General features: G+C 40.3%; 1 protein-coding gene across 5 annotated transcripts in view; it reads left to right on the forward strand.

Annotated features, from left to right (window-relative positions):
• Window positions 1-16163, forward strand: part of AKAP7 (A-kinase anchoring protein 7) — a 123074-nt gene that overhangs the window by 85365 nt on the left and 21546 nt on the right. For 2 of the 5 annotated variants that reach the window (XM_070376677.1, XM_070376678.1), the window contains exon 1: window positions 3832-4029. The exons of 2 other annotated variants lie outside the window; for them this stretch is intronic. In XM_070376677.1, the coding sequence (XP_070232778.1) occupies window positions 3981-4029 (49 nt within the window). In that variant the 5' untranslated portion in view covers window positions 3832-3980. Of the gene's footprint in view, window positions 1-3831; window positions 4030-6378; window positions 6448-16163 lie in introns of those variants that run through there. One more of the 5 variants, XM_070376676.1, reaches the window with a different exon arrangement.

Raw genomic sequence — 16163 nt, forward strand, 5'->3', positions numbered from 1 at the left:
AGCCTGGTGGGCTGCCGTCTATGGGGTCTCACAGAGTCAGACACGACTGAAGTGACTTAGCAGCAGCAGCAGCATGTAGTTTTGATTTGCATTTCTCTAATAATGAACAGTGTTGAGTATCTTTTCATGTGTTTATTGGCCATCTGTGTGTCTTCTTTGGAGAAATGTCTGTTAGGTTTTCTGCCTATTTTTTGATTGGGTTGTTTGTTTCTTCTGATATTGAGCTGCATGAGCTGCTTGTATTTTTTGGAGATTGACCCTCTGTCAGTTGCTCGGTTTGCCATTATTTTCTCCCATTTTGAGGGTTGTCTTTTCATCTTGTTTATGGTTTCCTTTGCTATTAGCAATTACTTTAAATTTTAAATTACTACTTGATTGCATTTGTGAGTTAGGGAGACTGAGGTATGGCAGAAAATGAAGAAGAACTAGAGAGCCTCTTGATGAAAGTTAAAGAGGAGAGTGAACAAGTTGGCTTAAAACTCAACATTCAGAAAACTAAGATCATGGCATCTGGTCCCATCCCTTCATGGCAAATAGATGGGGAAACAATGGAAACAGTGACAGACTTTATTTTGGGGGGCTCGGAAATCACTGCAGATGGTGACTGCAGCCATGAAATTAAAAGATGCTTACTCCTTGGAAGAAAAGCTATGACCAACCTAGACAGCATATTAAAAAGCAGAGACATTATTTTTCCAACAAAGATCCATCTAGTCAAAGCTATAGTTTTTCCAGTAGTCATGTATGAATTTGAGAGCTGGACTATAAAGAAAGCTGAGTACCAAAGAATTGATGCTTTTGAAATGTGATGTTGGAGAAGACTCTTGAGAGTCCCTCAGACAGCAAGGAGATCCAGTCCATCCTAAAGGAAATCAGTCCTGAATATTCATCGGAAGGACTGATGCTGAAATTGAAACTCCAATACTTTGGCCACCTGATGTGAAGAACTGACTCATTTGAAAAGACCCTGATGCTGGGAAAGATTGAGGGCAGGAGAAGGGGACCATAGAGGATGAGATGATTAGATGGCATCACTGACTCAATGGACATGAGTTTGAGTAAACTCCAGGAGTTGGTGATGGACAGGGAGGCCTGGTGTGCTGCAGTCCATGGGGTCAGATACTACTGAGTGAGTGAACTGAACTGTGGTGGGGCTTCTACCTTAAACTATTCGACTTAATTATATATGGTTGTATTCTCAAATAATTGGGTAAAATATGACTACTTTCTAGGTCCTTCTGCATGATACTTATTCACATTTGGGAGTGGGGCATGGAATGGCAGGGGGGAAAGTTCTATTTTTTGACCAGAATTTCATATACATATGAAATAGTTTTTTTCCTAAATGAAAAAATCCAGACACATGAGTTTCTTAGTTATTTTGAATTAAAAATTTATGTATATGAAAGCTCTTATGAAATCTACAGGAGTGAAATCACATTTAATTTTATGTTGAAGGAATCATCTTTATTGAAAAAATTCACAACTATGCAGTGTGAAAACCATTCTTAGAAATCCCAAGCTCAGTCAGTTCAGTCACTCAGTCATGTCCGACTCTTGAGACTCCATGGACTGCAACACGCCAGGTTTCCCTGTCCATCACCAACTCCCGGAGCCTACTCAAACTCATGTCCATCATGTCAGTGATGCCATCCAACCATCTCATCCTCTGTTGTCCCCTTCTCCTTCCACCTTCAGTCTTTCCCAGCGTCAGGGTCTTTTCCAGTGTGTCAGTTCTTCGCCTCAGGTGGCCAAAGTTTTGGAGTTTCAGCCTCAGCATCAGTCCTTTCAATGAGTATTCAGGACTGATTCCTTTAGGATTGACTGATTGGAGCTAGAAGTAGTCATAAACCTACAGTGTGAAATTGCAGCCTTTTAGAACTGAGATAAACCTTAGTGACCTTGAGCACAGACTCCATCCCCTCTTTGAGGTTAAACGATATGCTAATTATTTGCACACAGAGTCGGACACGACTGAAGAAACTTAGCAGCAGCAGCAAGCCAGTTTTAAAATTCCTTTCTTGAGTTTTTCAGTAGTTTTCTAGTCTTTTATTATGCTTAATTCACTTTTAATGCTTATGGGGGAAAAAAGCCTCCGACATTTTATAACTCCATCCTCCCCCCACCCCCTCTTTGGATTTCAGGACATCCTGGGATACACACTGTTACATAGCTAACAATACATTTTATAGGTTTCATATTTGGAAGTTTTCAGTAGTAGTGCCAACAGGGGACTAATAAATAAACTTGACTTTAATTAATAAATAAACTTGACTTTAATTAATAAAAGTCAAGTTGGTAGAGTTTATCACAGGACATTATCCCCTGGAGGTTGCATTGGAGTGAGGGGGCTATTTGCTTGGACGTGACAGGTGTAAGCAGTAACTCAAGATGGCAGCTAGAGGGCGCCAGAATTGGGAGAGGCGGAGGTGCGATTGCTAGCTGGTGCTGGAAAGACTTGAGATATTCAGTCTATTCTCTTCTCTCCCTCCTCCCAAACACCACCTACTCTGCAATAACAAATTAAAATTTTATAGTGAGTTTGCCAGATTTACAGATGAAGATATCAAAACTCAGAGAGGTCAGCGTTTCAGAACTGTTAATACCGGACGGATCTGAGATTCAGACCTCTGGCTTTTTATTTCTAAAGGTTCTATCCCTACACCAATGCCAGGATTAGGGGATGCCAGGAGTTACTCATGTTCCTCAGTGAAGTGTGTTCACTGCAGATATTTCTTTAACACACAAAGTAATGGTTAGGATTTAAAAAATAAGTTTTTTTTTTTTTCTTCCAGACTGTATACTTTTTTTCTTCAGATGAGTAGGAAAATAGACACACTGCATTCAAAACCAGGGAAATTTTCATCATCACCCACTGCCTTCTCCTTCCAGCTCCCAGTGAATGGATGTGAGTGCCTAGCTGGAAAGTCGAGGAATAGAGTAAGAATTTGGGTGGTATTCCTGGCACCATGAGCAGTCTTTCCTTCACATAGTGTTGCAAGATAAAGCTCTTCCCTATGCAAGATAACAGATTTGGCACAATTACATGAAATCTTTACATGAACGATTACATGAAGTTCAGAATATATCGTGTCTGGAAATCAGCTATTTTGCCATCCCTGAATTTGCTTAACCACCTTGTGTTTTTATTCAGAAAAGATGCTATTATTGCTGATCTTTTTCTCAGTGATTTGGGGCATTTTCTGGGCTACTGACATACTTTGATGCTCTAATTTAAAAATTCATGGTATTGATTTAATGCTTTAGTAGAGAAACACGGCAGTGTTTAAAAAAGCAGATATTTAAATGATAAACTGTAATGTGCAGATGACAATTGATGGTCTCTTTTATATCCCTCCTCCACTTCGCCATTCTACCCTTCTTGCAGCTTGAAGTTCCTGGTACTCCAACTTGTGTTTTCTGTGTTCTGCAAAGTCAGGTTCCCTGTTTCTGAAACAAAGAAATAAAAATTTCCTGGGGATAAAAGAAAGGTCTTCCTCTTTAAGTAGCAGACAGAATATATGGTCCCCCCTCTCCCCCTTTGAATTTCCCTGTGTAATTACCGTATCTGTCTGCAGGAGAAAGGACTCCTTGTGGTTTGCTCTCCACTACCTTTCTTAGAGACATATCTGCAGAGCCGCGCAGCGCACATGGCACTCATCTCAGGGCGAGAGCTCCCAGCTTTATGAGAATTAGGCGAGCGTAGGGCCGCTTCTTTCCCCGAAAGCCAGTCCCGCTTCCCCGAAAGCCAGCCGCGTATCAGCTGCGTGGGGCTGGGGCCCGGGGAGGTGGAGCCTGCCTGCTCCCAGCGGCTGCGAGAGCCCCCTCGTCGGAGAGCATCCCCGCCGCCGCTCTCCCTGCTCTTGTGCTGCTCCGGGGAGTGGAGGAGGCAGGGTGTGCTCGCGGACCGTGGGGTAAACTGCAGTTGCTCTTTGGGGAGCCCGGGGAGAACACCAGGCGGGAGAGAGAGCGCCAGTGCCATGGGCCAGCTCTGCTGCTTTCCTTTCTCAAGAGACGAGGAAAAAATCAGTAAGTGGGATTTGCACTGTGCTGAATCCTAAGTGCTTGGCTATTTAGAGTGACTGTCTTTTTCTAGGGGTAGTGGTTGTGTTTTTTTTTTTCCCCTTATGGGAAACAGGAGAATAAGGAGCTCTGATATTTCATGTGTATTTCATGTGTATTTCATGTGTATTAACTATAGGTATATAGTTAATAATTAACCGTCAGAGTACAGTCACTCAATGAATAGGGCTGTGTTAAAGATCTAGAATTTCATCTTCCTTCTGTTGGAATTTTACAGCTTATTTTTATCACATTAGTGTCTTAGTTTTGAGTTTCTCTGCATGTCACTGCATGCAATTTGACAAATTATACAGGCCAGACTTCATTTGTGTTCTCTGAAATCGAGAGGTTTTCGGAGTAGTGCTCAATGATAACATATAGAGAAGTAAAGCTGGCTCGGAAATGACATGTATTATACATTTGCAGATATTTTCGTGTGTCCTTTGCTTTGTTCTCCGTGGAGGGAATTTGGGTGTAACTGTAAGATCCCTCCAGACGAGGGATGCCACTTTGACTTCTGCAAAAACCTCACTGAATATTCTTAAACTAATGCCAGTCAGGTTCCACATCTGCTTATGGCCCAGAAAACAGAACTTAAAGTGATGACATTTGCACTGAAATGTTTTCCTCCCTGACTTAAGTGTATTCACTTACATTTCAACTTTGTTAAAACAGTACCCACATTGTAATTAACATCCCAAATAGATTTGCCTTACACTAGTTACCCCCAAGTATTGAATTTTTACTTCTTTTTCAGTAAAAATGTTCACAGACGTGCTTATTAAAATTTGCAGCCACATTTCTTTTACATCAGTGCTTTATTGAAATTTAAATAGGTCAACAGAATCTCTCAATATCAGATTCAGATACTCAAAGATTCACATCTGGCTTTTATTTCCTGTTCCTCAGGAAACTAGCCAGAGACAGGTTTAAAAGTAATGAATACATATCTTATACCTATGCACTTGGGAAAATAAGCCAGGTTTTACAAGAAATCTTCTGGGAATGCTTTGGAATAAATGTTAGGAGACTTCAGAGTATTTGCTTATTAACAAGAGTCCCCAGCTGTGCTCTAAATTTTACTGGTGAAAATGATACTCTGTAGTATACAGTGGTCCTGAGCTGAACACCTGGTATGACTTTGTACAACAGAGCTGTTCATTTTCTAACAGTGAGCACTGATATGCATTCGGCACCGTGAAACTTTTCAGATATTTGTCAGAATGATCCATTTGTATAACTGAGGGCTTTGGTTGGTTGATTGATTCCTTGAGGTAGATCTGCATAGGAAAAACCTTGGTCTGGACAGATGTAGGCAGAGTGAATTCTTTCCTTTCTCCACTTCCTCGTCCACTGCTCCAGGTTTTCCTAGAGTTCCTGCTTTCCTTGTGTTCTCTTTTCTCTTTTTCCCGTCTGTGAGCAGCCTTCTCTTCTCTAATCATAGAAGCCAGGCTTTACCTTGATGAGGAATTTGCTCTTTTCTTTCTCACCTGTGACCCTGGGAATGCAAAGTCTTTTGTTTTACATAGAGCACCTCTCAATATTGATCAACAGGAAGTACTTTGGGGGGCTTCCTTTCTCAACTTACAACATTTTAAAAAGAAAATGAAGACAAGCCACTGTGTCTGAAGTGAAGTTCAAGTCCCAAAGTGCAAATTATGGTTAGAATCGAAGCATTTGTGCCCCCTCTCCTCTCATTCATGCCTACTGGCCCCTGGATCGTCCCCATTCTCTCCCCATTATTCTTTCATCTGTCTTTGATTTTCTCATTGCTTCACTGTTTTCTTCACGCTGTGTTCATATACCCCATCAGCTGTTGTCTGGTGTTGTGTTTAATTTCTTTGCTACAGGGTGGTCTAAAGAGAAGGTTCTCTGCCAGGCACTGCTATGCTGATGGTCTACCAGTACTTAAAAAGGGGACTTGAAAAAAAAAGGCAGAGAAATTCTTAGCCAGCGTGCTTGAAGAAACATGTAAATTAGCACTAACATAAATATTCAGTTCATAAGTCGTGTTGATTGCGTGTAAAAGAACCCCTATTAGATGTTTGGGAGGGCCTGATCTTGCTACTGGGTTGTGCAGTAAGCTTCTGGGTCTTTTTCATTTTTGTGAGCCCACCTAGTAGCCTTGTTAGCCTGCTCTGAGCTAAGTGAGGACCTCCCAGGAGCAGAGCACAAGAGAGCTTATGCCCACGCCCTTCTAATTCCATTGTAAAGGGTGATGACCCCAGAATGTACCTTCTGAGAGCAGCTCGAATGAGGAATTAAATGAGTTTTTGGTAAATGTTTACATTTGTGGTTGTCGTTCCCAAAACACAGGCGAGTTGGAAAGCCCATCCTCTATAGTCCTGCAGAGATACAGAAGGGAGGGACCCAGCTGGCCGAGTGGTAAGAGTCAAATGGTCCCTTTCCCCTCCTGCTGTTGTTATATCCTGCCTTTGCCCTTGGTGGTGGTAGAGAGAAAGTATTCTCATCTCATTGATTTATTAGTGCTACTATTTTAATCAAGCAAAATGATTAAAAAAAAATCAACTTGTGCAAGGGCGATGTTTGTGTAAAAAGTTAACTGTATGCACAGCCAGAAATCTTGATAATGGGGTGAGTAGTCAAATCTAGTAGAATTCATCATAGTTTATTTTTCAGTAAATGCAGCACAAAGCAGCTAGACCATTTTGTTTAAAGCCCCAGCAGTGGAACATTTTCTCAAACTGTATACTTTTTGGCCACAATAGGTAGAATAGACTGACAATAAATGCATATTTCTTGGAAGATTAAGCACTTTCCCTTGCTACACAGGACCATACTTACCATGAAATGTTTCTGCAGATGTTGTAGGATTAATCAGTGTTGTAAATAGTCTCTGATGAAGTTTTTGCTGAAGTCTTTTACAGTACTTGTGTTCTTTGAATTTTACCTCATTGTCTCATAGTGAGCTTCCTGAAGGGATTGTTCTTGAACAGAAATACAAGCTTATTGGCCCCTGCAGTTTGTCAGTCTCACTAAAAAACCTGAAAAGGAAGCTTTAATCACTATAAAAGATACCTCTGTAGCTAATTCAGAAGGCGTTTTATTTGTTCCTTTCCTGTTGCAAATTTTCCCATTTTGAAGTACATTTGCTTTATGTGGAATGAAACAGGTGAATGTCCATCCTGTGGTGATTTGTCAAAGCAACATGTGTTAGCGGAGGATAGAACAGCTAATGGTTGGGTGCACTGACAGCTCAGTTACTTTCTAGCCCTGGCCTTCTAGGATGCTGAAAATAAGAGCATTAGTATGTATTTTAGGGCTTCCCAGGTGGCTCAGTGGTAAAGAATCTGCTGGAGTAGGAAATGGCAACCCACTCCAATATTCTTGCCTGGCACAAGAGCCTGGCAGGCTACAGGGCATGGGGTTGCTTAGAGTTGGACATGATTGAGCAACTAAGCACACAAATACACACACACACACACACACACAGAATATGTATTTTAACAAGAAACGTCTTAATTTTATAAGTATGTGTTTAAATAATACATAGACCTTTTACTTTTATATATGAAATATGTTTCAATACAGTCATTCTGTGTTCATTTCAGTTCAGTTGCTCAGTCGTGTCTGACTCTTTGCGACCCCATGGACTGCAGCATGCCAGGCTTCCCTGTCCATCACCAACTCCTGGAGCTTGCTGAAACTCATGTTGATTGAGTTAGTGATGCCATCCTTTCATTTCATCCTCTGTTTCCCCCTTCTCCTGCCCTCACTCTTGCTCAGCATCAGGGTCTTTTCCAATGAGTCAGCTGTTCGCAAAAGAGGTGACCAAAATATTGGAGCTTCAGGTCAATATCAGTCCTTCCAGTGAGTATTGAGGGTTGATTTCCTTTAGGATTGACTGGTTTGATCTCCTTGCAGTCAAAAGGACTCTCAAGAGTCTTCTCTAACATCACAGTTCAAAAGCATCAATTATTTGGCGCTCAGCTTTCTTTATGGTCCAACTCTCATATCCATACATGACTACTGGAAAAACCATAGCTTTGACTAGATGGACCTTTATCGGCAAAGTAATGCTGACAAATAGCTGAGTCTTTCTGTGTGGGATGAGTTAAACAGATCATTTGTACTATTTTATAAATATGAGTCTAATCTGAAGATAGTTTGTTTCTGATGATTTGGAATTTGATTATCGGCTCATTATAGACCCAGTAAATACAATTCCTCTGTAATGAATGAGACTGTACTGTACAACTGTAGTCACCTTAGATGTCAGCCTGGAAGACTGTTTTTATTTCCATCATGGCCAGGAAGGGAAGGGACTCGGGATTTTAGGCCTTTAATTGTTGAGCAGCCTTATGGCATTTATCTGTGTAGCTGCCCTTTCTCTGGGGGACTCCCTCCCCTTCTCTGTGGGGTCTGTCCATCATGACATTAGGCTTCCCTGCCCTGGGACATGTGCACATGTTCAAGGGACATGTGGTCCACGTGGAGTTGACCAGAGACTTTCTTAAGAGTTGATCAAGGATCTGTCTTCCTTTTGGGTTGTGAGTGAAAGGGATGTAAGCACAAGATTGCTAGCTGATAGGGAGTTAGGGGGCATCTTCCTGAGGGTGAAGCACAGAAGAAAGAGGCCAGAGAAGGAGAGAGAAAAAGAGACAGTCCTGATGATATTGTTTGAGTCTCTGAGTTCAGCTGTGACTAAGACCTGTATTTTGTGAAGCAATAAATCCTTCCCCTCTTTTTCGGTTTAACTTGCTTGGGCTAAATTGTTATCACCTGCAACCAAAAGGCTTCAGATATATTCTGGAAGATACTCAGTGTATCTAAGAGTACATCCATTCTGGAACAAATATTTCTAAACCTAGTAAAGAAACCAAAAGTCTTTGATTTCTTCTGAACTTTCATGTTCCATTTTAGTGGCAATGAAATTTATGGGAGCTGTTAGGAAGAGTAATTCAGTTCACTTCAACTGATAAATATTGTTGAACACATCACATTTGGAAAGCTTTGAGCCAAGTGTTAGGAAAATACAATGATGATACATGGTCCTTATTGTTGGAGGATTTCTTTTTAAATTCACTTGATTCTTTAAAAAGAGATGTGTTGGTTTCCAGTATTTATCATGCCTTGAAGGGAGAAAGTTGGGGATGAAAGATCATGATGCTCTCAGTCTAACAAGCAAAACCACACCCATTCATTTCAGGGAAGTTACCGGCCAAGTCCATTGAAAGTGAGTTAATTACCACCCAGGGTAGAAGTTACCTCAAGCTCTTATCACAGGCAGTGGTTACAGCTTGACTCAGGCAATCACAGTTTCTACAATAGACATTTTAGCAAATACAGTTTTCCTTAACAAACATTTATAATGTCAAAGGTACAAGTTAGCAGACCTTGGAACTACAAAGCCAACCTTTCTGGCATATAGTAATGTTGTTTGCCCTTAGCAAATAGTCATAGGCAAAAACGGAACTATATGATGAAAATATAAAGAATAAGTACAGTTTTAATTATATGATGAAAACATAAAGAATCAGTATAGTCTATGCCAACTAGGATATAAATAATGTTAATTTTACTAAAGGCTGAGTCAAAGATATTTGAAGCTTACAATTTTCTGTTTCTGCACACTCTCCCTCAAAACTTATGACTTTAGTCAAGGACATTTGTTAACCTCAAACATGTATACATGAAAATTAGAGTGCTGGGAGAAAGTGGTATAACACAGGATGCTTTGAGTACATGGAGGGAGGGTTTCATATTCCCAAGAAAGAACTCACCCAGTTGGTAAGAATCTGATGGAAAAGGGTGATTGACTTTTTTAATGCATCTCAGCAGCCTGTGTCCCCCGACCCCGACTTTGTGGTAAGATAGTTGGTGTTGGCATTTGCCATGTGAATTACACCAAGTTTCAATTTGATATCTTACATCTGACTGTTAGAGCAAAAATAAAATTCACACTTTCTAAGCATTTAAAATATTCAGCTAAATTTAGCTGTGAAGCTTAGCTTTTGAAGAGTTTTGATTGATGTTTATGATAAGTAATAAACTGGCAAGTAGATGATCTGTTAATCTAAAACTTTCTATCTAGACCTGTAGCAGTCAGACCTTATTTAGAATTCTGACAATCAGGATTGTGTCCTGAGGAGGCCAGGGTGGCGAGGAGGCTGGAAACCACATCATAAGAGGAAGGCTTACAGACTCCGGCTGCTTATCTAGGATAGTCAGTTAATTGTCTTATAATATTTGGAGGCTTCTTTAATGTGGAAGGGAAAGAAGATATTCTCTATGGCTCCAGGGTGGTAGAATTAAGACAGTGAGTGTTCATTTTAACTCATTTTCTTTTGGTGATTTTAGGAGCCAAATGGTAAACCTACATTAAACCCAGTAGTATTCTAATTATATTTGCACAGCTCTTTTTTTAAATAATGAAAATACTGAAGTGAAGCCCTAAAGCAGAAAGAAGTTATAATCAGGTCTTACCTTAATAATTTTTAATACGTTGCCTAAAAGAAGATAATTTAAGGCAGAGTTTTCAGACTATTTTTAGCCATCAAACTTTTTCTTTTAAGTGAAGTGAAGTGAAGTTGCTCAGTCGTGTCTGACTCTTTGCGACCCCACGGACTGTAGCTTACCAGGCTCCTCCGTCCATGGTATTTTCCAGGCAAGAGTACTGGAGTGGGGTGCCATTTGCTTCTCCAGAGGATCTTTCCGACCCAGGGATCGAAACCAGGTCTCCCGCATTGTAGGCAGATGCTTTACCATCTGAGCCACCAGGGAAGTCTTTTTAAATGGAAGACCAAAATTTTTATGGAAAAAAAAAATTGCCTCTTTATTAATTCATATTTTATAATGACTATTAATGCCTATTTTAAATTAGTGCCTTTAGGATCAACAAACTTGCTTTAAAATAGAAATAGACAACTTTGGGTTCTTGTCTAGGTACGTTGTCATCTTACCTAAGCACCACATAAAATATTGAATATTGAACTCCATAGTAATAGTGAGTGAAGAAGTGAAGTCAAGTGAAAGTCACTCAGTCACGTCAGACTCTTTGCGACCCCATGGACTATACAGTCTGTGGAATTCTCTAGGCTGGAATGCTGGAGTGGGTAGCTGTTCCCTTCACTAGGGAATGTTCCCAACCCAGGGATCGAACCTAGGTCTCCCGCATTGCAGCCAGATTCTTTACCAGCTGAGGTACAAGGGAAGCCCAGTAATAGCGAGTATTTGGTATCCATAAGTCCTAGAGATAACAAGCCAAGGCATACTGTGTGTTGTATGATTGTCTTTATGAATGAAATTTTTATTAAAGCATTTTGTCCAGATTTACATCAATTTTAAAATTAATTTTCTATAATATGGGTTTAGTGAATTTAAGATAAAAATTCATTGTGGTGCTGTTGTATACCCACTACTGTATACCACACTGTACTTCAATATAAAATTAGATACACAGATCTTTAGGTTTTATAAACAAAACCTAAAAAGATATGTAAAACTATATGAAATTTGAATATTAAATTAAAAAACATATCAAACAAATTGTTTTATGAGGAAACAAGTTCATGAAATATGCAGTTTTAATTTTTAAAAAAATCAGACTCCTAGCTGCTTTTACCTTTGTACCTGTTGTCTTTGTCATTCATGACTTCAGTTCAGTTCAGTCGCTTAGTCGTGTCCGACTCTTTGCGACCCCATGAACCGCAGCACACCAGGCCTCCCTGTCCATCACCATTTCCCGGAGTCCACCCAAACCCATGTCCATTGAGTTGGTGATGCCATCCAACCATCTCATCCTCTGTCGTCCCCTTTTCCTCCAGCCCGCAGTCTTTCCCAGCATCAGGGTCTTTTCAAATGATTCAGCTCTTTGCATCAGGTGGCCAAAGTATTGGAGTTTCAGCTTCAACATCAGTCCTCCCAAAGAACACCCAGGACTGATGTCCTTTAGGATGGACTGGTTGGATCTCAACAAGGGACTCTCAAAAGTCTTCTCCAACACCACAGTTCAAAAGCATCAATTCTTCGGCTCTCAGCTTTCTTTATAGTCCAACTCTCACATCCATACATGACCACTGGAAAAACCATAGCCTTGACTAGATGGACCTTTGTTGACAAAGTGACATCTCTGCTTTTTAATATGCTGTCTAGGTTGGTCATAACTTTCCTTCCCAGGAGTAAGTGTCTTTTAATTTCATGGCTGCAATCACCATCTGTAGTGATTTAGGAGCCCAGAAAAATAAAGTCAGCCACTGTTTCCACTGTTTCCCCATCTATTTCCCATGAAGTGATGGGACCGGATGCCATGATCTTAGTTTTCTGAATGTTGAGCTTTAAGCCAACTTTTTCATGACTTAGGCCTCTGTAAATACAACATTGTAGGGGGAAATAGTTTGTGTCAGGATCCAGTCAAGAAAATAGGAATTATACCAGTTATTTCAACAGAGTATTTAACACAGGGAATTAATTAGTTAAACATGTTTTGAAGGAACTTTTTTTAAAAATCAGATTTGGTTACAGTAATTCAGACTAATTGTTAATAAGATATTTCTAAGGAGGACCCTCACCCAGATCAATTTAACTTAAAAACAGCAAGTTATTTTAGACTAACTTACAGTTTATGGAAATGCTTTAAAAATAATATGTTCTGTTGAAGTTTGTTAAGTATGTATTCTGCAGTCTTTACTGTGATTTATTTGGTGAATATTTCTTTTTCCTGCAGTTTTATTGAAATAAAATTGACATAATTTTGGCATATTTCTTTTAATCAGTATTTGAAATTTAAAAAATATTTATTGGAGCATGGTTGATCTGCAATGCTGTGTTAGTTTCAGGTGTACAGCAAAGTATATCAGTTATACATATACATATACATATACCCACTCTTTTTTAAGATTCTTTTTGCTTACAGGCAAATACAGAGTATTGAGTAGAGTTCCCTGTGCTATATAGTAGATTCTTGTTAGTTATCTGTTGTATATGTAGTGTTATGAATATGTCAGTCTCAATCTCCCAATTTATCCTGCCCCTGGTAACCATACATTTGTTTTCTATATCTGTGATTCTACTTCTTTTTTTTTTTTAAAGGCTTTTCTCACTTAGACTTATGTGAAATTTTAGGCGTTCACCGTCAGCACAGATAGAGGGACAGGTTAGTGAATTAGGTGAGAGTTAAACCTTCAGGCAGGTGGGGATGAGTGTTTGGGAGTGGTCAGCTGTGCTCTCATGACTTTGGGGATTAAGGAGAATCAAAGGCTCAGATGCCAGGAGACAAGGCAGTCAATAAACTGTTTGAAAATCTGAGGAATTCTTTCAGGGATCTGGGAACCAGTCAGTCAGAGCAGAGATAGAGAAGGGCAGCAAAGAAAGTCAAGGCGGTGAGAGGCTAGATGCTGGGAAGTCACATGCTGCTGTGCTTAGTTGCTTGGTTGTGTCCGACTCTTCGCTCCCCCACAGATTGTAGCCCGCCAGGCTCCTCTGTCCATGGGGATTCTCCAGGCAAGAATACTGGCGTGGGTTGCAATGCCCTCCTCCAGGGGATCTTCTCAACCCAGGGATTGAACCCAGTTCTCCTGCATTGCAGGTGGATTTTTTACTGGCTGAGCCACGAGGGAAACCCAAAAATACTGGAGTGAGTAGCCTATCCCTTTTCCAGGGATCTTCCTGACCCAGGAATCGAACTGGGGTCTCCTGCATTCCAGGTGGATTCTTTACCAGCTGAGCTACCTTGGATGTTGCATATCTGAAGGTACTTTATGCCATAAAACATAGATTGCAGCGTCTCTGATACATACAATGCCCTCTAGGGTCATGTAGCTTACAACCTGTATCTTCCCTGAGATTTCATATATGGGAATTAGAAGAGAAAAACTTATTCTACTGGAATGCTGAAAAATGCTCCCCAGAGCTGACAGAAGTCCTATTCCCACTGAGTAAAGCCTGAGAAGGTGAGGACCCAGAGGTTGCCTGAAGCCACCGCCCCCACCATGTATCCCATTCATGAAGGCAAATTTATCCTTTTTTTATTAAAAGGGAAAATTTATTGGGTTACATATGCAAACAAGGAAGGTGGAGAGCTGACCTTGAGCTGACCTTTTACTGTATTTTTTTTTTTTTTTGCCGTTAATTATCTCAGGTCTTTTGAGTATTAGACAATGAATGGATGCAAAGAAGCACTGTGACTGAAAGTACCTAATGGTTTCTACCAGGAAGATAAAAGTAAAGCTGAAGCCACGAAAGATTGTTACATTTACCACACGTGCATAACACATGTTCTGATGTTGATATGTTCCTGGGACGTTGTCTATATACACTAAACTTGATGTGATTATTTTTATCCATTGTGATTTTAAAGTACAGAAAAATTGCTACTTTCAGTGCTTCCCTTTTAATTTGGTGCATGTAGAAACGTAAGTAGTTGCTGGAAACACAAAAGCACCACTCTTAGAATTGAAAGAGGGTAGTCTTTCCCTTCTCCAGGGGATCTTCCCAACTCAAGGATTGAATCCAGGTCTACCGCATTGCAGGCAGATTCTTTACCAGCTGAGCCACAAGAGAAGTCCAAGAATACTGGAGTGGGTAGCCTATCCCTTCTCCATTCATCTTCCCAACCCAGGAATCAAACCAGGGTCTCCTGCACTGCAGGTGGATTCTTTACCAAACTGAGCTATCAAGGAAGCCCTAATAGCTTAATAGAAACTTAAAACCATCTGTATCTTGTGTTTCAGTTACTGTCTGTTTATATGTCTGCTTGAAGGCTTTTTATCGGATTCATGAGCAGTAGTCCTTCTCTTTACCTAAGAAGGAACATTATTTAGTTGCAAAAGAATATGAATGTAAGCTATATAGAACGATGCATACCTTTCTTATTTGCAGTCATTCCAGTTGTATAAAGTGAATAGGTTGCCCATATCATATTTGCTTATAGAGCCCTAAGCACGGAGCTCATAAACAAATAGCCTTATTGCCTGATAAATTGAAAGAGGGTTGCAGTATTGATTTCATTTAAATAAAAACTATAATTGTAGCTAATTTTATTGAATACTGTAAGGGGAGCACTCTGCTAAGTACTTTGTGTTATTATCTCATTTAATTTTCACAGCCGTTTATTCTCGTACAACACTACTGTTATTCCTGGTTTATAAATACAGAAAATGACCCTTAGAGTGGTTAAGCAAGTTTCACAGGGATACAGAGCTAGTGAATGGGGAAGTGAGAATCCAGTCCAGGTATTCTGACCTTATAACTAAAAAGGAAGCATTCTAAGTATTTTCTGGTTGGAAGTCTCATTTTTAGAGCTAAAAATATCATAGAACATATCATAGGAATATTTTTAGTTGCCAGACAGGGGGACTTCCCTGGTGGCTCAGACAGTAAAGAATTTGCCTGCAGCATGAGAGACCCAGGTTTGATCCCTGGGTCGAGAAGATCCCCTGGAGAAGGGAATGGTTACCCATTCCAGTATTCTTGCCTGGAGAATCCCATGGACAGAGGAGCCTGGTGGTGTACAGTCCATGGGGTCACAAAGAGTAGGACATGACGGAGCGACTAACACTTTCACTTTCAGAGATAGAGAAGCATGGAGGTGTAATGGCAGAAGTGTGGTTTGAGTCACAACCTTGTCATTCTTTAGTTGTGTAGACGGGCAAGTCTCACGGCTTTTCTGATCCTTTGTGTTCAGGGTGGGGGCAAAATAGCAATAACAATTGTAAGCTTTTGATTTAAATGTGTGAGGAAAAAAGCCAGGCACATAATAGGCAATTAATGTTAGGTTTTATTATTATTATTATTATTAAAAGGATTCGTAAATACAGTTATTGCAGCCAGAGTTATATGCTGTGTGTCATGGAAACATAAGTATGCAGAGTCTCGGGACTCATTATACAGGACTTTACTAGGTCTTGGAAGAAGCTGATGATGCAGGAACTTGGCTCTTCAGCCTCTAAATTCCTGGGAGGAGACTCTAAGCAGTGGTGGTGGGGGCAGCTCTGGTTTCATCCTCAGAGAGGAATGGTGATGTCGTGGAGATCATCTCTGATCTCCTTCTTCTAAGCATCTTTTCGGTGCCCGGTTTCCCCAGGAACATCAGTCCAGTGTGGCAGTGACTGTCTTTTGTCCACCCCTGAACCACATGTATC

The sequence above is a fragment of the Bos mutus genome, chromosome 9 (genome assembly GCF_027580195.1).
Source record: "Bos mutus isolate GX-2022 chromosome 9, NWIPB_WYAK_1.1, whole genome shotgun sequence".
Classification (NCBI taxonomy): Eukaryota; Metazoa; Chordata; class Mammalia; order Artiodactyla; family Bovidae; genus Bos; species Bos mutus.